Source organism: Peromyscus californicus, unplaced genomic scaffold, assembly GCF_007827085.1.
Source record: "Peromyscus californicus insignis strain IS unplaced genomic scaffold, ASM782708v3 Scaffold_7__1_contigs__length_154581171, whole genome shotgun sequence".
NCBI classification, from domain to species: domain Eukaryota; kingdom Metazoa; phylum Chordata; class Mammalia; order Rodentia; family Cricetidae; genus Peromyscus; species Peromyscus californicus.
The window spans coordinates 105,744,576-105,766,298 of NW_026294595.1; the positions used below are offsets into that span (position 1 = coordinate 105,744,576).

Below are 21,723 nucleotides of genomic sequence, written 5' to 3' on the forward strand. Positions count from 1 at the left end.
TTTCAATGAAAGAAGTGTGGCCTTTCCAACAAATAGTGCTAACACACATGGCCAACCATAAGTAAGTAAACAAACTTCAGTCTGAACTTCACATGGTATGCAAAATTTACCTCAACATGGATCACAGATGTAAATGTAAGACATAAAACTAGGGGCTGTAGAAATGGCTCAGCCGTAAAGAGTACTGGCTGCTCTTGCAGAGGACCTGGGTTTGATTCCCAACACCTATGTGAGAGCTCACAAAAAGCTGTAACTCCAGTTCCAGGATCTGATGCCCTCTTCTGGTCTCCTCAGGCACCAAGCACACATGTGATGCACAGACATGCATGCAGGAAAAATACCCATACACTTAAAATTTTGTTAATTAAAAAGAAATAAAACTATAAAAATTTTAGAAAAAAGTAGAAAAATCTATCTCCAAGGGTTAAACAAAAGGTTTTTAGACTTGATATCAAAAACATAATTCATGAAAAAAATTAATAAATTGGACCATATCAGACCATTTTTTTGTCTTTTTTAAAGATTATTTATTTATTTTATGTGTTTGAGTGTTTTACCTGTGTGTATTGCAGGTGGATCTCTTGAGTTCAAGGCCTTCCTATTCAGGCAAGGCCAGGACTACATAGATTTTGTCTTAAAAAAAAAAAAAAAGGATGAGCCAGGCAGTGGTGGCGCACGCCTTTAATCCCAGCACTCAGGAGGCAGAGCCAGGCAGATCTCTGTGAGTTTGAGGCCAGCATGATCTGCAAAGTGAGATCCAGGACAGGCACCAAAACTACACAGAGAAACCCTGTCTCGGGGGGGGGGGGGGGGGGGAGGATGAAAAGCCAAGCTACATACTGGAATAAACTTATTTGCAAGTGCTGGGCGGTAGTGGTAAACACTTTTAATTCCAGCACTTGGGAAGCATAGGCAATCAGATCTCTGAGTTTAAGGCCAGCATGGTCTATAGAGTGAATAACCATCACCCCAAACAACTACAGAATATATGCATTCTCAAAACTTAACAATAGAGGCATTAATAATTAAGGACTAACAGAGAGGAGAATTGAGAGAACAGGAAGCTGGGTGAGAGAGACACTGCCAGCCGCCATCAGGATAAGGAAGATGTAAGGTACCGGGAAGCCACAAGCCACGTGGCAAGGTATAGATTAATAAAAATGGATTAATTGGTTTTCATTTCTCTCAGACAAATATCAATCTATTTTTACACGTTAAATTAATCCATTTCTATAAATCTATACCTTGCCACATGGCTCGTGGCTTTCCAGCATCTTCACATACTGTTTGTCATCGTGGCGGCTGGCAGTGTCTCTCTGACTCAGCCTTCCACTTCCCAGCTTTATTCTTTATTCTTCCTGCCTGGCCACTGGCCAATCAGTGATTTATTTATTGACCAATCAGCAACACACTTGACATACAGACCGTCCCACAGCACCTGTACTCTGGAATGATTGGCAGCAGTGAAGGAAGTGAACTGTGGAACATTGTGGCTTACCAGCATCTTCACATACTGTTTGTCATCGTGGCGGCTGGCAGTGTCTCTCTGACTCAGCCTTCCACTTCCCAGCTTTATTCTCCTCCTTGTCCCGCCTACACTTCCTGCCTAGCCACTGACCAATCAGTGATTTATTTATTGACCAATTGGAAAATAGTCAAATGACACAAAGAGACATTTTGCCAGAGAGAATTTGCTTATATCAGGTAATCACATGTAAAGATGTTTAAAGCCAATAGTCACTGAATAGGAGGTGAAACCCCAGTACTCCAGTGTACTTACATATCTGGCTATGTAAGATGATTCAGCTACTCTGGAAAATAGATTGATATTTGTCTGAGAGAAATGAAAACCAATGGTCACATAAATGCCTGATATACAAATGTTTATAGCATTTTATAGCAATATTTAGCAGCTTTATACATAATAGCCAAAAACTAGAGAAAATCCCAAATATTCTTAATGGTTGACTGGCTAAATGAACTGTGGCACCTGTATGTAGCTAGAGTTTTCCTGCCTGGCCCATGGTCAGGCAAATCTCTCTCACCTGCCAGTCCCACAACTGCTCAGACCTGACCAAGTAAACACAGAGACTTATATATTGGTTACAAACTGTATGGCCGTGGTCAGGCTTCTTGCTAACTGTTTTTACACGTTAAATTAATCCATTTCTATAAATCTATACCTTGCCACATGGCTCGTGGCTTACCAGCATCTTCACATACTGTTTGTCATCGTGGCGACTGGCAGTGTCTCTCTGACTCAGCCTTCCACTTCCCAGCTTTATTCTCCTCCTTGTCCCGCCTATACTTCCTGCCTGGCCACTGGCCAATCAGTGATTTATTTATTGACCAATCAGCAACACACTTGACATACAGACCGTCCCACAGCACCTGTACTCTGGAATGATTGGCAGCAGTGAAGGAAGTGAATTGTGGAACATTGTGGTCACATGCCTACAATCCTGGCATTCAGGAAACGAGGCAAAAAGATTGCAAGGTTGTTGCTAGAGTTTTCCTGCCTGGCCCACAGTCAGGACAAATCTCTCTCACCCGCCAATCCCAAGCCGCTTAAACCCGATCAAATAAACACAGAGACTTATATTGGTTACAAACTGTATGGCCGTGGCAGGCTTCTTGCTAACTGTTCTTACAGCTTAAATTAATCCATTTTTATTAATCTATACCTTGCCACGTGGCTTGTGGCTTCCCGGTACCTTACATCTTCCTTATCCTGATGGCGGCTGGCAGTGTCTCTCTCACCCAGCTTCCTGTTCTCTCAATTCTCCTCTCTGTTAGTCCTGCCTATACTTCCTGCCTGGCCACTGCCAATCAGCGATTTATTCATTGACCAATCAGCAACACATTTGACATACAGACCATCCCACAGCACTTCCCCTTTTCTTTTCTTAAAAAGGAAGGTTTTAACCTTTACACATCTCTAAACTCAGCTTGGTATATTTGGGAATTTGGGCGTAGCTTTTCTTACTACTTCCTGCTGGAGGGGGGCGTTGTATCTTCTGGGGAAACAAAGAAAATTTTAGGATCATGGAGGAGTCCGTGAGGCTGTATCATCTGAGCCAGATGCCTTGAAACGGTTCTGGATGTTGGATCATCTGGGCCATGGTGTCATCGGAGACCTTTCAGGTGGTCTTGGCTGGTCAAACCTGATGTGTCTTAATCTGGAACAAATCCATAGCCTCTGGCTTTCTGTGGAAACAAAAGCAGAGTCTCCTTTCCAAAGTAACATATCCTTATATCCAAATTTTGAAGTCAAGGTACCTTTAAAATATGTATATTGGTTTAACTCAGGTTCCTTTACAATCAAATATCTCTCTGTAGTTAAGAATCCCAAAGACAACACAATCCAGATTCTCTGTGTGATATCCATCTTTACGGGGCTTATTTTTTATATTAATTTTACTGTCTCTTTAAAGACTTTATTTTTTAAAACTATGTATTTGTTTCTGTAACTGTATATATCACCTTTTTAATCTCTTTCAAGCCTACGTATATTTTACACACATTTTAAACTATTACATCTGAATCTGTCTTATTGTGAATCTATTGCCTTAAACTGCAGCAGCTGTGGCTGCTTGCTCCGCCCACCTCAGCTTCCCAACATGGCGGTGGTATGCTTACCGCCAGCTCTGGGAGCCATCGTGGGTCTATGCTTTTATCCAAGTAGCATGTAGCCTAGAAACCTCTTTTTTTTGTTTTGTACTAGCAAAGGCTAAATCCACCAAGCAGCTTAATGTGCCACTTGTAGAGGCCTCATTCCCGCCATACCGCAGGTCGAGCGCGCACACTAGGAACCCACCAGTAGCTCAAACCGGCAGCTGCCGCTCATTTGAGAGAGACAATTAGGAACTGTTTTTAGCTCCGTTTTAGAATCTTTTTTTTTAGTTTTTAGGGGGAAACTCTTGCCACCACGTTGGACGCCATTTGTTGCTAGAGTTTTCCTGCCTGGCCCACAGTCAGGACAAATCTCTCTCACCCGCCAGTCCCAAGCTGCTTAAACCCGATCAAATAAACACAGAGACTTATATTGGTTACAAACTGTATGGCCGTGGCAGGCTTCTTGCTAACTGTTCTTACAGCTTAAATTAATCCATTTTTATTAATCTATACCTTGCCACGTGGCTTGTGGCTTCCCGGTACTTTACATCTTCCTTATCCTGATGGTGGCTGGCAGTGTCTCTCTCACCCAGCTTCCTGTTCTCTCAATTCTCCTCTCTGTTAGTCCTGCCTATACTTCCTGCCTGGCCACTGCCAATCAGCGATTTATTCATTGACCAATCAGCAACACATTTGACATACAGACCATCCCACAGCACAAGGTTAAGGCAGTCAGGACCATGTGATGTGTTAGTCTTGGGTCCAGCCTAAGCTACAGAAGACCTTGTCTCAAAACACTAGAAAAAATAAATCAGACATACACAGAGAGGGGAAAATGGGAAGGGAAAGGGAGGAGCTGTCAATCATCCAACTGGTAAACTCTGTGGAAATTTTGCTACTGAAAAAATTCTTAGAAGTTTGCATACTTCATGGTTCCATTTTTATAAAACATTTGAAAATGTTATAGCATTATATATATTATACACATATACATGAAATGAATACATATACTAAAGCTTCAAGTTTCTCTTACAATTTCTGAGTCTGACTTCTAAGCCTTCTCTGTTTTTAGATGTGTCTGTGCCCACCCATGCTGAAGAAGGGAGATACACAGGGTATGCCTATCAGGAGTGGGAGTTATATGGGGTAGATAGGAATTCTGCCACCAATTATTTAGAGTAAGATCAGCAGGGCTTTAGATTATTTCTAAGATCCCGGGGAGGTTGGGCCCAGGCTCCAGTCAGCACAATTAACCTCCCTCTCCTTCCCTACCCTTTTCAGTTGAGTGTCACCTACATTTGTTGGGAGTTTTTAAAGCTTTATTTTATTTGGAATCATGGCTATGTGTGTGGATGTGTGCACATGTGTGTGGGTGCTTGAGGAGGTCAGAAGTGTTAAATCTTCTGGAGCTGGAGTTAACAGGCAATTCTGAGTCACGGGATCTGTGTGCTGGAAATGAAATGCCAGTCCTCTGCCAGAGCAATACATACTCTTAATGGCTGGGCCATCTTTCCACCTGCTGTCAGATTGCTATGTGAACTACTGGACTTGGTTTGTATTAAACTTACTTACTGATTTGAGTTTAGATTGTTTTCATACTGATCTCATCATGGGCACAATGCAGTTGAGCACCAGACTGTTGCTCAGAGCTGGGAAACAGAATTTTCAGATGGTTAGTGAGCATTTGGCTCCTGCTGCGGCTGCTGTCTTCCACAACTGGAAAGAGGCGTACTCGAACGTGCCTCTGTGTATAACCAATCCTGGTATTGCTAGTGCTGAGTTCTAGTCTTTTCCTTCCAGTGCCCTCTGGCTCCACCCTCCGAAAGTCACTGGCATGGTTTAGAGCTGGCCTTCTAGAGGGAGCTCTTGCTCACACTTACTTTAAAAAGTAATCATTGTACATTGAAGATTGAATGAGGTGTTAATTTTCCCCTGACTTTTTGGTGTTCCTTATCTGGACTGGATCAGTGACTTGGTAAAGATCCATTTGTGAGCTGCATTCAGGGGTACTTGGAAAATAACGATGGTGTGCTCAGCATTGAGTTAGCCAAGCTTTCTTTGAAAAGCACAGGTAAGTTCTCTTCAAAGTATGCCTTTCTCTCTGGTACAAATAACTGCTGTATTTTCAGGATATTGAAGATGTATGCAAGGAAAGCCAGTATTCTTGGTTATTAACACACCCATTCTCTGCATTTCAACAATGGCTATGCGCAGTGTGGAGGCTGAGCTGGCATTTCTGGGTGAATGTATCATATTCTCTACAAGGGAGGCTTTTCAGTATTTTCCTTTGAGCTTTCCTCTGATTCCTAAATATACACATACCTACATTAGCAGCTGTCCTAATAGTAAAGACAGAGACATTTTGAATGCAGACTGTAGGAAAATACCTAAATGATGATTTCCATGCAAACAAACCTTTTTACTTTGAGCATCGTTTTTTAAAAGCACAGTAACTGAGGGAATCTTAATTCTCTACCCAGAAGTTCTTATCAACAGTGGTGCTTTTAAAGTGGTCATTCTAAACTCCCATTTCCTCCAGTGGCTCATCTAAGGGTTCCTTTCTGTAATTAGAAGCAGATCAAAATCCATAGCTGCTGAGGGAATTTGAAAGTAACTATAAAAATCTTTGTAGATGCAATTAAAAACAGAAAATAAAAAAACAAACACCCAGACTGAAGAGGCTATGTGTAGGAGGTAATTGATGTTTTGCAGACAGCAACACCTAGTTCTTGGTCGGTTGTGGGTGAGGGCTCTCCCTCAGCTCTGGCTTTCTAAAGGCTGTCTTCACTTTTCTCCCCAGAAGCAGGGACTCAGATGGCTTCTGCCATGCCCACAGCTGGAAAGGCAAGGCCCTGGCTTGCCACTGACTACAACAGAGGTTGTTATTCTAACATGGAACTAATATTAAAGCCTCCTCTATACTCGGTATTTCATGTAAGAGACCAGTGTTCAAAAGGGAAGGCAGTATGGAATCAGCTTTGAAAACAGGGTACTCATTTGGATTTTAGAGTGATGTTTATTGGTGCTAAAAGAATTATTGTATCCAAAAGAGGATATGTGAAAATTATTCATTCAAATATGCTTTATCTATTGAAATATGATTCACACATCATATAACTCAGCCCATTTAAAGTAAAAAGCTCATTTATTTTTACTATATTCATAGAGTTCTGTAGCCATTCCCACAATAAATTTAGAAATTTTCATTCCCAAATGAAGTCCATTAGTCATTCCCCATATCTCCATCTGTAGCTGAAGTTTTCTCCAGTCCTGCCTGGCCCGCGGTCAGGACAAATCTCTCTCATCCGCCAGTCCCTCAACCGCTCAGACCCAACTGAGTAAACACAAAGAGACTTATATTGCTTACAAACTGTGTGGCCGTGGCAGGCTTCTTGCTATCTAGTTCTTCTATCTTAAATTAACCCATTTCTATTAATCTATAAGTTGCCACATGGCTTGTGGCTTACCGGTGTCTTTATATGTTGCTTGTCATGGCGGCAGCTGGCAGCATCTCCTGACTCAGCCTTTCTGTTTCCAGAATTCTCTTCTCTGCTTGTCCTGCCTATACTTCCTGCCTGGCTACTGGCCAATCAACATTTTATTTATACAAAGCAATATCCACAGCACTTTCCCTTTTCTTTTTTTTCAAAAAGGAAGGTTTTTAACTTTCACATTTTAAAATTACATATAACAAAACAGTTATCAAGCAAGAATTACAGTTACAATATCTAGTCTATTTATAATATCTGGTCTATTTGTATTTGGCAAAATTAAAGAAGATATCCTATCTCTCCTATATTTGTGAGTCTAAGGTTTCATATCTAACTTATCTCTTATCATAACTAAGGAAAATTATAACTATCTAGTCTTCAACTACATCAAAGACCTCAGAAGGATATAATATTACCTGAGGAATGGGAGAAGGATGTAAGCAACTTTTGAGAGTTTTGCAAGAGTGAACAGAGACAGCGGGTAGCCTGGACAGTCATCCAAAGTTCTTTTGTAAAGTTAGGGTATCTGTCTTCAGCCCACAGGCCTAGAGCCTCTCAGTCATTTTTCTCTGTGTCCTATAGAATATCTGGCAGTTTCCTCTGCAAAGCAGGAACCTGAAGGACCATTTTGCCAAGCAAAGTTCAGTGGTCACCTTCCTATGGGTCCTGCATGTCCAGTTGATTAAGCAGTCCAGGCAAGAACAGTTTCTTGCCCAAATGGCTATTTCTGCCAAGAAGAAGATAAACTCCATATGGAGTGTCTTCGATGCCCATCCTCCTCTCTGAAGTAAATTGGTGCTGCCATGAGCAGACATGTCTCACTGTCCAGAAAGTCTAAATTTTTAAAAATATTTTAAATGCCATATTCTGTAGGTCTTTGAAGTATTTGAAGATTATCTATCTATATGAAATATATCTATGTATACCTAGAAAACTTAACATGACTATAAGTTTGACTATCATAGAAGACTAATTGGTCCATTACAATTTAAATGAGTTGTATAAACATAATACCTTAAACAAGAGTAAAAATACACATACAGTATAACAAAATTAACTTTAAATTTGTATCAATAAACTAAAATCTATACCAATGTAAAACATTTCAAACAAGTTGTTGCTTTTAAAAGTAGGTTCATTAATCTACCCTTTCATCCTATCATGTCTATATCATATCCCCTTATTTTCTTTAGAAAGAGATTACATTTATAATCAACCTGTTTTAAATAAAAATATTGGTTTTTCTCTGTCCCACACCAGAGGGCTCTTTTGATGTGGGACAGAAGAATCTCTTAACCTTTTTTTTTTTTTTAGCAATATGCTTGGGTTTAGAGAAGGAGTAAGCCAATTCCATCTCCAAAGCCAGCTTGGTATATTTGGGAATTTGGGCGTAGCTTCTCTTACTACTTCCTGCTGGAGGGGGGTGCTGTATCTTATGGGGACACAAAGAAAAATTTAGGATTATGGAGTAGTCCGTGAGGGTGTATCGTGTGAGCCAGTTGCCTTGAAACCGTTCTGGATGTTGGATCATCTGGGCCATGGTGTCATCAGAAACCTTTCAGGGGGTCTTGGCTTGTCAAACCTGATATATCTTAATCTGGAACAAATCCATAGCCTCTGGCTTTCTGTGGAAACAAAAGTGGAGCCTCCTTTTCAAAGCAACATATCCTTACATCCAAATTTTGAAGTCAAGGTACCTTTAAAATATACATATTGGTTTAACTCAACAGCTTTTACGATCCAATGTTTTTCTGCAGTTAAAAATCCCAAAGATGGCCGGGCGGTGGTGGCGCACGCCTTTAATCCCAGCACTCGGGAGGCAGAGCCAGGCGGATCTCTGTGAGTTCGAGGCCAGCCTGGGCTACCAAGTGAGTTCCAGGAAAAGGCGCAAAGCTACACAGAGAAACCCTGTCTCGAAAAACCAAAAAACAACAACAACAACAAAAAAAAATCCCAAAGATGGCCGGGCGGTGGTGGCGCACGCCTTTAATCCCAGCACTCGGGAGGCAGAGCCAGGCGGATCTCTGTGAGTTCGAGGCCAGCCTGGGCTACCAAGTGAGTTCCAGGAGAGGCGCAAAGCTACACAGAGAAACCCTGTCTCGAAAAACCAAAAAAAAAAAAAAAAAAAAAATCCCAAAGACAACACAATCCAGATGTTCTGTGTAATATCCATCTTTACATGGCTTATTTTTTATACTACCTTTACTGTCTCTTTAAAGACTTTATTTTTAAAAACTATGTATTTCTTTATATAACTGTATATATTCCTTTTTCTCTCTCTTTCAAGCCTACATATTTTTACACACATTGTAAAGCATTTAAAGTCTTGTTCCATTTAAATTCTTGTCTGAATCTGCCTTATTGTGAATCTATTGTTTTAAACTGCAGCATTACTAGGGCTAAAATAGCAGCTTTGGCTGGTGGCTCCGCCCACCTCAGCTTCCCAACATGGCGGTGGTACGTTTACCGCCAGCTCTGGGAGCCATCAACTCTTAGAAACAGTGGTTCTATGCTTCTATCAAAGCAGCGTGTAGCCCAGAAACTTCTTTTTTTTTTTTTTTTTGTACTAGCAAAGACTAAATCCACCACACAGAGTAATGTGCTGCTTGTAGACGCCTCATTCCTGCCATACTGACGCCATAGTAGCTCAAACCCGCCGGCTGCCTCTAACTTGAGAGAGATAACTAGGAAGCTGTTTTTAGCTCAGTTTTACAATCTTGTTTCTCAGGTTTTAGGTGGAAACTCTTGCCCCACATTGGGCGCCATTTGTAGCTGAAGTTTTCTCCAGTTCTGCCTGGCCCGTGGTCAGGACAAATCTCTCAACCGCCAGTCCTGCAGCCACTCAGACCCAAACCGATAAACACACAGAGACATATATTGCTTACAAACTGTATGGCCGTGGCAGACTTCTTGCTATAAGTTGCCACATGGCTTGTGGCTTACCGGTATCTTTACATGTTGCTTGTCATGGCGGCTGCTGGCAGCATCTCCTGACTCAGCCTTCCTGTTCCCAGAATTCTCTTCTCTACTTGTCCTGCCTATACTTCCTGCCTGGCTACTGGCCAATCAACATTTTATTTATACAAAGCAATATCCACAGCATCCCCTTGCCAACTACTAAATATCATACATACCTGTCATTTATGATTGGCTTCAATATTCATGTTTAGTCTATCTCAGTATTTTATTGAAGTAGAAGATTATTCCATCTGTGTTATACCATCTTTTGTTTACTCATTTATCTGCTGGGGGTATTTGGCTTGTTTTAGTGTTTAGCTGTCATGAATAGTCAGATATATGTACATTTATTTACTTACTCATGTATTTGCAGTGCTGACAATTAAACCCAGCTCTTGCTAGACATGTACTGTCCCATGAACTACATCCTAATCCCAATATATGATTTTTTATGTTTATTGCATAGCAGTAATGCACATACATACCACCTGTTGGATTACCTGTACCTCAGGAGTTTTAAGAATTATAAAGCCTTAATATGCTAGAAAGAAAATTATAGTGCCTGTTGTGGTAGTTTATGCCTATAATTTCAGAACTTGGGAAGCTGAGAAGGATTGCCAGGAGTCTAAGGTGGACCTGGGCTGCATATTAAGTCCCAGGCCCTACCTGGACTACAGAATAAGACCCTGGCTGGAAAATAAATGGAACTTGGAGATGGCGCAGTGGTTCAGAGTATGTACTACTCTTCCGGAAGACCGGAGTTCAATTCCCAACTGCCTGTAACTCAGCTCAAGGGGTATCTAACACTTTTGGCATTCTTGGGCACCTGTACATGCATGTATGTACTCACACAATCATACACATGATTAAAAATAATTTTTAAAAAATCTTTAAATAAAAATGGCCATGCTACTGAAGAATATGTCTCTCCTTTCCCTAGCCTTAACTGCCTCATGAGTCCCTTTCCCATCCATGATAGAATCAGGTAACCACCACTGCTATGAATTCATTCATGCACCAGCCATCCCATGTCCAGGAGACAGCCTTTCCCATCATTTTTCCTGTCCTCAGGTTTGTTCTTATCTTCTTTCTACCCATCTTCTACAGTGCTCCCTTAAGGTTGGAAGGGGTGATATATAAGTTCATTTAGGGGTGAACACAGCAGTCATTGTTGTAAGCTTTGGCCATTTAAGAGTCTCTGCATTGGCCAGGCGGTGGTGGCGCACGCCTTTAATCCCAGCACTCGGGAGGCAGAGCCAGGTGGATCTCTGTGAGTTCGAGGCCAGCCTGGGCTACCAAGCGAGTCCCAGGAAAGGCGCAAAGCTACACAGAGAAACCCTGTCTCGAAAAACAAAAAAAAAAAAAAAAAAAAAAGAGTCTCTGCATTAACTATCACCTACTGCAAAGAGATACATCTCTGCCCCAGGGAGGGATGTGTGTGTGGTGTATATATATGTGGTATATTTGTACATGTGACTGTATGTTCACCTGTATGTACAGAAAGGCTAGAGAATGATTTTGGAATTGTGCTCTATTCTGCTTTACTCCCTTGAGACAGGACCTCTTATGGAACCTGCAGCTAGGCTGACAGTCAGCAAACCCCAGCTTACCCTACTGCCTGCCCCCCACCTAGTGTTGGGGCTTCTGATGTCTGCAACACACTTGGCTTTTAAAATTTTTTACCCTGTTAACCGTCTCCCCAACTTTGTAGTGTATTTCTTGAAAATTTCCTCTAGCTTACTGAGGATTAAGGATTAATGGCTAAAGATTAATTTCTAGCTTACTTGGATTAAGGCATGTGGCAGCACAAACAGCTCTTTTTTTTATTGCCATTGTCCCTATCATTTTATCTGAACCCTGTCTTTCTGCTCAACCCACACCATCTGGGAATATCACCTGGCTGGAATGAGTGAATCTTTGTCTACAGCAGGCCTCATCCATTTGGTTTCTGCAGCCAGAAGCCTTTGTGATTCAGAGCAGCATCCATAGAGGATAGCAGTACCCTTTCAGTGTTAGGTATTGGAGATGTATTGCATGCTCTTCAAAGTTACAAGGTAGCGGCGGGGTGGGGTGGGGGGGGGAGAATGCCCATATTCCCTAAATAACACCAGAACTGAGTCCTAAGACAACATAGATGGGGCAGTGGGAATGTTTGTATTGGGAAGAGAGAATGGCCAATTGCTTCAGAAACAAGAGTTCAACAGAATTGATAGTACCTGTGATCAAGAAGCTAAGAGCTGGGCTGGGGTGTAACTCAGTTGAAAGAATGCTTGCCTAGCATGCAGAAAACCCTAGGTACCATCCCAGGCACAGCACAAACTGAGAGTAGTGGCACACTCATGTAATCCCAGCACTCAGGAGGTAGAGGTAGGTGCTGTGGGATGGTCTGTATGTCAAATGTGTTGCTGATTGGTCAGTGAATAAATCACTGATTGGTCAGTGGCCAGGCAGGAAGTATAGGCGGGACTAACAGAGAGGAGAATTGAGAGAACAGGAAGCTGGGTGAGTGAGACACTGCCAGCCGCCATCAGGACAAGGAAGATGTAAAGTACCGGGAAGCCACAAGCCACGTGGCAAGGTATAGATTAATAGAAATGGATTAATTTAAGCTGTAAGAACAGTTAGCAAGAAGCCTGCCACGGCCATACAGTTTGTAACCAACATAAGTCTCTGTGTTTATTTGGTCCGGTCTGAGCGGCTGTGGGACTGGCGGGTGTCAGAGATTTGTCCTGACTGTGGGCCAGGCAGGAAAACTCTAGCTACAGGTAGGAGGGTCAAAGGCTGCATAGGAAGGTTAAGAGAAAACTTGGGGACATATCTAAAAATTAAAAGAAAAAAAAATGGTAGCTGATAGAGCTACCATGAAGAGACTTAAGGGTTCAGCTCAGGAATGTAAACTGCCTCCTGATAACCACCGAGAGTCACTGAATTATTTTAAGTCAGGAAATGAACATAGATCAGTGTTTCAAAAAGAACTTTGTGGCAATGGTTGGCAGTATTGGTTAGAGGTAGCCCCACCTGCATCATGTAGTGCAGGCTGGATTGAATGTGGAAGCATCCTCTTGATGACCCTCAGATACCTCCCATAGACATTCCTCTGCACGTGCTCCCCATAGCCACATGCTTGTCTGTTCTTTATTATATAAATAGTTCCTTGTAGGCAATTATTATATTTTATATTCCAGTATCTTCAAGATAAATTCTATGTCCTGGTGTAGAATTGAGTAGTTTTAGGTACTCTGTAAATGTATATGGGATGGATGCATCTTTGTTGGCACAAGAGCTTTAGGGTAACAGAATTTAGTTCTTTTTTTTCCCAGCATTTTTAACTATCTTTTTGGCAACAAGATAATCATGATAGCATAGGCTAGCCCCTAACTAACCATCAAGCCAAAGATAACTTTAAACGCCTTATCCTTCTGCCTCTACCTCTCAAGTGCTCAAATTACTGGCATGTACCACCACTACAACTAGCTGAAGTGTAAATCTAATTAATTTTATCAATAAAAACCAGGAATCAGATATGGGGTAAAATCTGAAAAATCAGAGAAGCAGGAGAGTAGCCACAATTGCTTCCTTCCTCTTCCCTTCCTCCAGTCCAAAAAGAGTTGAGATCCTGTCTCCTCCCTGCCTTATCACTTCCTGTTCCTCTCTATACAGACCCCAGACCTCTATGGTTAACTAGTGACTAGCTCTACCCTCTGACTCCAAGCAAGCTTTATTTGTCAGAACACAAACTAAATATTACACAATATTTCCCCCTTTTTGTCTAAATAAAAAGCGAAGGTTTTAACTAACATAGAAAAACTATATACAATATGTACAATAACTATATATAAATATATACAGGCAATAATTACATTAATAACATCTAGTCCATGAGCATTTGACAAATTCAGAGGAAATACTCCACTGTCTATCCTATCTTTGTGAGTCTAAAGTGTTGTACCTAATTAACTTTCTATCCTAACTTATATTTTCCAACCCCAAACTATCTTTTTATGTCTCTCAATCTTATACACTTTACACCTCTTTTGTAAGTTTCTTTTCTGAATTTGTTAACAAGGAAAACCATAACTATCTAGTCTTCAACTCCATCAGAGACCTGAAGATATAATATTACCTGAGTAAACAGGAAGTGCAGAGCAAACAACTTCCAAAATTAAATGACAGAAATAGCTGGCTGCCTGGACAGTCACCCAAGGTTCCTCTGCAATGTTGGAGCATCCATCTTTGGCCCGCAGGCCTAGACTATCTGACAGACGTAGTGAAGCAGGATTTTTGAAGAATTGTCCCACTTTGTCTTGGCAAAGTTTGATGGTCACTTTCTTTTGAGTCCTGATTGTCCAATTTGGATAGCATACTGTCAGCAGTCAAGACAAAGGCAAGTTTTTGCCCACTGGCTAACTTTTGCCACAAAGAAAGTAAACTCTGTGTGGAGTTTCTTTGATGCTCATGATCTTCTCTGAAGTAGATTGGTGCTTCTAGGAGCAGACATGTCTCATTGTCATTTAAAAAAAAAAGAATCTATGTTATTAAAACATCTTAAATGCCATATTCTGTAGATCTCTGAAGTGTTTGAAGACCACCTATCTATCTAAAATATATTTCTGTTTGATCTTGAAAACATACCTAACCTGACCACAAGTTTGATTGTAATAGGTTACTAACTACTAACCTGTTTTATTATCCTAAATAGTTTGTAATAACTTTCAAGGACTAGAAATTTACATTACATTGCTAAATGAGCTGTATAGGTACCATACCTTGAACAAGAGTAGAAACGTATGTACAGTATGTTCTAAGAAAAATAACCTTAAATCTGTATTAATATAAAAAACTTAAACAAGAATAGAAACATACGTACAGTATAACAAAAAATAACCTCAAATTTGTATCAATATACAAAAATCCATATCCATGTAAAATATTTAAGACTAGTAGTTGCTTTTTTGGTTTAAAAGTAGATTCAACAATCTACCCTTTTATACTATTTCTGTATTCCTTCATTTTCTTTTTAGAACAAGATCCCAGAATCTAATCTTTTTTGTTCACCTTTTTCCTGACCAATAACAACTTGTAACCAACCACCTAAATGATGACAAATATCCATAACCCACTGAACGACCAGAAACCACCCACTCCACCTCTTGGGAATATGGGCGTTGTGTTCTTAAAGTTACTTCCTGCTGTCTGGGGGTGACCACATCTTTAGGGGACCCTGATAAAAATTGGGATAATTGTGAAGTCCTGGGAGAGCTAGCTGTATCATTTGTTGTCCAGTCTCTGTGTAATGGGAAAATGCAGGACTTATGTCAAGTCCTGGCTAGAATAGTCTGTGAGGCTAGACCATCTCAGCTAGCTACCTTAAAATTGTCCTGAGCAGTTTGTAGTTCAAAGCCAATCTTTAGGTGGTGTTTGTCAGCTTAGTGGCATTACCATAGTCTAGGTGGCATTGTTATTGTGGGGCCCAATTCTCCTTTTGGAGACTTTAGAGTTCACTGGTAGGTATGGTCATGGTTCACTGTAGAAAACTTAAACATTTTAAATGTCATATGCAGCAGATCTCAAAGAAGGTAAAAGACCATAATTTGTTACATACATCCAGAGTACAAAAACTTAATTCCTAGTTAGCTGATAGAGCCTCAAACCTGAAATCATGTATAAGAAGCTAGATGAAGCCTTTTTCTAGAATTAGTTCTCTATACGGCCATTAATATCATGACAAAAGTTAAAATATAAATATATAATATATATTAATTTTATAAAGTTTAAAATACTATTTATAACTTAAGAAAAGTTTTAAAGAGTCAAAATAAAACCAAAGAATTAAGAGATTAGTGGCAATACAATAGTCCCTTAATTTTGGTTTTTCTTCTGTCCTATATCAGGTGGCTCTTCTGACACACTGAATTTTCCTTTGAACAAGCATGCTTGGGTTTAGAAAAGAAGAGAGCCACGCTCCAACTCCAAAGCCAGCTTTAATTTTTAATTGGACTGGACTGCAAAAAGACCATCTGCCTTATATGTCTGTAGAGAACAGCAGAAACAAACATTTGGGAAGGTTTAGGAAATTTTATCCTGTTGGAAATGGGATATACCAATAGGCCAATTTACTCTTTTTCTTGGGATATTTTCTCTGGATGATTTGTCCTTTTTCTTCACATGTCTCATTTGTCCAGTGGTCTTCATATTCTGTATTTGGATGCCTTCATTCTCCTGGAAAGACAAAAGCAAAACTGTGCCCCAACCCTAATTTGGGGAGTTTCCCTTTTGGAAAGTTATATCTGATCAAATGAAAAGCATTTGTTAGTCTTGCAAGTCAGTTTAGATTGAATGGCTATGCAGTTTGATGAACTATCACCTCCTCTAATCAAGAGGTCTCTCCTGTTCAAGTCAATTTTATCAATTTTGATGGTGTCCATAGCTTTTCTTCTCCCATGGAAACAAAAACAAAACCTCTTACCCAACATAACACATATCCTGGTTTCCATTCTGAGGTCAACACATCTTTAAAGCATACAGGATGATTTGATTCAGCAGTCTTTTCTATTATTCAATGTGTCTCTGCAGCTCTTGTTCCTTTCTCGTTAGCATTTTAAAATTTAAAGTTAATAAAGCATTGTGTAATCTATCCCGGGGGGGGGGGGGGTCTCTATTACCCCTCTCTGTTTATTAAGCATATCTTTTAGAGTTTGAGTAGATCTTTCTATAACTACATGCCCTGTTATGCTTTATATTGTAATGTGCAAAAATTGTTTCATTTTACTAGAGACATATGCTGGAGCATTGTCAGTCTTAGTTTGTACATGTATCCCCATAATGGTCGTAACTTCTAATAAATATGTATTTACAGAATCAGCCTTTTCAGAACTTAAAGGAGTTGCCCATTGAAATCCTGAATATATATCTGTGGTATGGTGTACATATTTTAATTTTCCAAACTCTAGAAAATAAAACACATCCATTTGCCAAATTTCATTTCTTTGAGTACCCTTTGGGTTACTTCCTGAAGATAGTAGAGTCTGGTTATACAAGGAACAAGTAGGACATTTTCTTATAATTTCCTTGGCTTATTGTCAAGTGATGGAAAAATCATTTTTCAAACCCTTGCTATTGACATGGTGGTTTTTTTTATTAAATTCTGAGGCTTCTCACACAATTCCTACCAATAGTTGATTTATTTCATCATTACTTTGTGCTATAGGGCCTGGTAGACCTGTATGGGACCTAATAATGTGTTATTTATGAGGGATGATATCTATTTCTGATTATTTCTTGTAATTGAATAAATAACAAAGTTAATTCTGTGTTATCTGGAATAAATTCAGCAGTTTCAGTATGTAAAACAACTCTTTCTGCATATTGAGAGTTGGTAACTAAATTATTAAGAGGTTCTGGAAAATCTAATAATACCATGAGAATAGCATGTAATTCTGACTTTTGAACACAATCATGAGGGCTTTGAGCCACCTTATTCAAATTTCCTGATTTACAACCTGCCTTTCCTGATTTGTTTGCATCAGTATAGAATGTAGGAGCTCCAGAAATTGGTGTTCCCTGTACAGTGTGAGGAAGAATCCAGTTAGTTCTCTTTATAAATGGAATTTTCTTGCTTTGAGGATATTTACTGTTAATCTCTCCAAAAAAAATACTGCAATCTCTTTGCCAATGTTCATTTTCTGTCCATAAAGAGGAACTTTCAGCATTAGGAAAAGGTACTACAATTTCTGATGGGTCTATTCCTGCTAATTGATGAAGTCTCAATTTTCCTTTTAGAATCAACTCAGAAATCTTTTCTACATAGGTCTTTAATTTTTTACTGTGTGTGTGGTAAAAATATCCATTTTAAGATGTTATCTTCTCTCTGCATTAAAATTCCTGTAGGGGAATGCATAGAAGTTAAAGTAACCAGAATGCAGTCAAGCTCTGGATCCAAATGATCCACTTGTGCATCCTGTAATTTCTTTTCTACCAGAGCCAATTCTCTCTCAGCTTCAGTTTTCTTGGACTATTTAAGTCCTCATCACCTTTTAAGGTTTGAAATAAATTACTCAGTTCTTGAGTTGTTAATTCAATTGTGAGTCATACCCAGTTAATGTCTACCAGCAATTTTTAAAAGCCATTAAGAGTCAGTTTTGAAAGTCATTGATCTCTCTTGATTTGTACCTTTTGGAGTTGAATTTTTTGTAAACCTATTTTATATCCTAGGTAATTAACAGTATCTCCCCTTTGTATTTTTTCAGGAGCAATTTGTAATCCCCAACAAGGCAAAATTTTCCTTTACTTCTTCAAATGTTTTTTCTAAAGTATCTACATTTGAATCAGCTAGTAAGATATCATCCATATAATGGTAAATTAGATTGAGGAAACTGTACTCTAATCATTTCCAACAGCTGTTGTACAAAACGTTGCCACAGAGTGGGTGTTGTTGGTTGTTTTTGCTCTTTTGGGGGACCTGCTACCCAACTCCCAAATAAATCACACATGAAGGCTTATTCTTATAAATGTTCAGGCTTAGCTTGGCTTGTTGCTAGCCAGCTTTTCTTAAATTATCTTGTCTATCTTTGGCCTCAGGGCTTTTATCTTTCTCTATTCCTGTATACCTTTTCTTTTGTTCTTACTTCATGTCTGGCTCTGTAGCTGGGTGGCTGGCCTCTGACGTCTTCCTTCTTCTTCTCTCATTCCTTGATCATCCCAATTTCTCCTTCTATTCCTCTCTACCTGCCAGTCCTGCCTATTCTTTCTCCTGCCTTGCTATTGGCCATGCAGTTCTTTATTAGACCATCAGGTGTTTTAGATAGGCAAAGTAAGGAAGTTTCACAGAGTTAAACAAATGTAACATAAACAAAAGTAGCACATCTTAAAATAATATTCCCCATCAGGTGGGGCTGTTTAACATCCCTTGTGGGAGAAACTTCCATTGATATCTCTTAACAGGCTGAGAATTATTATAAGTAGGCGCTATGAAGGCAAAATTTTCTCTATCCTGTTCTTGTAAAGGTATAGTGAAAAGCACTTTTTAAAGTAATCCCTGTAATAGACCATCCTTTAGGTAATAGAGAAGACAAGGGAATTCAGGCTGTGAAGAGTCCATGGCTGAATCACCTTATTAATAACTCTTAGATCTGTTACCGTTCTTCATTTTCCAGATTTCTTTTTAATGACAAATATAGGAGAATTCCTAGGGCTGGTCAATTCTTCAATATGTTGAGCATTTAGCTGCTCCTGTACCAACTGTTCTAAGGCCTGTAATTTTTGTTGTTGTTGTTTGGTTTTGGTTTTTGTTTTTTGAGACAGAGTTTCTCTGTAGTTTTGGTGTCTGTCCTGGATCTCGCTCTGTAGACCAGGCTGGCCTCGAACTCACAGAGATATGCCTGGCTCTGCCTCTTTGAATGTTGGAATTAAAGGTGTGCTCCACCACTGCCTAGCAAGGCTTGTAATTTTTTTTTTCAAGACAGGGTTTCTCTGTGTAGCTTTGCACCTTTTTCCTGGAACTCACTTGGTAGCCCAGGCTGGCCTCGAACTCACAGAGATCCGCCTGCCTCTGCCTCCCGAGTGCTGGGATTAAAGGCGTGCGCCACCACCGCCTGGCTAAGGCTTGTAATTTTTTTGATGTCTAAGGCCATTGTTCCATGCAGACAGGTATGTCAGTTAACCATTTTAATTGAAGGGCTGTTGGTACCTTTGAAAGATCAACAGTTGTTGTGCCCTGCTTATGTACAACCTGAACAGTCAGTGACTATTATTGATAATGCCTTTTAATATTTTTCTCAGAAGCATACGTTAGTTTATGCTTTTTTTCTGAGATTGGAGGGATGTTAATCTGGGTTTTTCAGCAATATAACCTATTGCTGTTGCCTTTGGTTACCTCCAGGAACTTTAAGGTAACACCCTATTGCTGAAGATACAACATACTTTGGACATACAGCTTAGAGTAATTGGGGAAGGTACTAAGCTGCCAAGGGGGGATAAAAGCAATTAAAAGTTTTACCTAGCTGTAAAGCTTACAAACCACAATAATAAGACAACATATCCCCAAGGGTTCAATGGTAATATTTACACCTTAGGGATAACCAATAGACATAACAAATCACGTCTCCATAAATTCATTGCTATGTTAGACATATATGGCTTTAATTTTCCTCCTTGTCCTTCTGGCCTTATATGCCTGACCCATCTTCACTTTGTTTTATGTGATTTCCAATCCCTAGAAGCTGAACATTTAACTCCTGAAGGCCAATTTGGATGCCAAGATTTTTGTGCAATTATTATTACATCTGCCCCAAACCCTCAATTTCAATACCTTTTATTTGTATTTTTAACTTTGGTCTTTGATCATTTATAGAAGTTTGTGAAAATACTTGTTTTATGCTCTCCTGAAATTTTTGTTTTATCAAATGAAGTGGTTCTGTCATTCAGAGCAGTATGGTTTTTAACAACAGGTATTAAATCTTTTAATATTTCTCTGTCGGGTTTTCCCCAATGCTGACGGAGAATGATTGAACCAAATTTGACGTGAAGGACTGCAAGAGGTCCCCTAAGGTGTTTCCCGATGCCAAAGGGTTGCCTTGTCTGTCCCATGTTGATCTGCATTCATTAGTCCAATGCCAACCTTTGCCACACCCTCTACATATTCCAGAAGGCTAGGGCCTTCTGTTTGGATTATCTCTAGAAAAAATATGGTTCCTAGAAATGCCTTACCTACAATCTCTTTTCAGGAGACCTGTTTACCACAGTTAAAACATCTAACCTTTTGATTTTTCTTAAAATTTTTAGAAATCACTTTTCCTATCCAAGTGTTATCATAAGTGTGAGAACAAATATCAGCTGTATTTCTAATCCATTCATCTATTGGTGCTGATCTTGCCTTTAAGGACCTAATTACCCCCTTTACATTCTGAATTAGCATTTTCAAAAGCCAAGGATTCAATTAATATTTGTCTAACTTCTAGATTTGATATCATTCTATTTATAGCTGAAGTCAGTCTTATAAAAAAAATCAGTGAAGGCTTCTTCTGGCCTTATATAATTTTAGTAAACAACTCAGTTCTCTTTCCTGATTCTTCAACCCTGTCCCAAGCATTCAAAGTTGTTGTATAGCATAGGACCAAGGTATGGCCATCAGATGTAATCTGTCTTTGCAAATCAGCAAACTGGGCCTCACCGAGAAGCTGTTCTTTAGAAATTTCCATGCCTCTAGCCCTACTTCATTGTTCTGTGACCCTAGTTTCCTCTCTCCACCATGTTTTCCCTTGTAACTGAGGACTAGCTTCCAATACTGCTGTAATTAAATCTTTCCAGTCTTGTGGAATAATTCTGTTCCAATTGGCCCATGAATTTAACATCTGCTTTACAAAAGGTGAATGCATACCATATGAAACTATTGCTTCCTTAAATTTGTTCAAATCTAACATTTCTATAGGTTCCCAGTTAACCTCTGAATAGCCTACGTCTAGTGGTCGTTCTTGAATGGTAACTGGTAAATTAAGGTTGGTTTTCTGATACCGTGGGCTGCTCCTCTTCAGTTTCAGAATGTAATGGTATAGTAGGTTCTGCTCTAAACTCCTCTGTGTGTGAATTTTTTTTTTAGTTTCATTAGTAGGTCTTTCTAAGTATTATATCTTACCAGTCAATTTTTCATATTTGTCACCAATAT

The 21,723-nt window shown here is 39.6% G+C and overlaps 1 protein-coding gene across 3 annotated transcripts in view; it reads left to right on the forward strand.

The window, feature by feature from the left end:
* The window catches only part of Atrn (attractin), a 150,002-nt gene that overhangs the window by 105,661 nt on the left and 22,618 nt on the right, over positions 1 to 21,723 (forward strand). Inside the window, exon 25 of one of the 3 annotated variants that reach the window (XM_052725497.1) lies at positions 15,956 to 17,045. The exons of the other annotated variants lie outside the window; for them this stretch is intronic. Within the exon in view, the coding sequence (XP_052581457.1) occupies positions 15,956 to 15,976 (21 nt within the window). The 3' untranslated portion in view covers positions 15,977 to 17,045. Of the gene's footprint in view, positions 1 to 15,955; positions 17,046 to 21,723 lie in introns of those variants that run through there. 3 annotated transcript variants of the gene reach the window in all.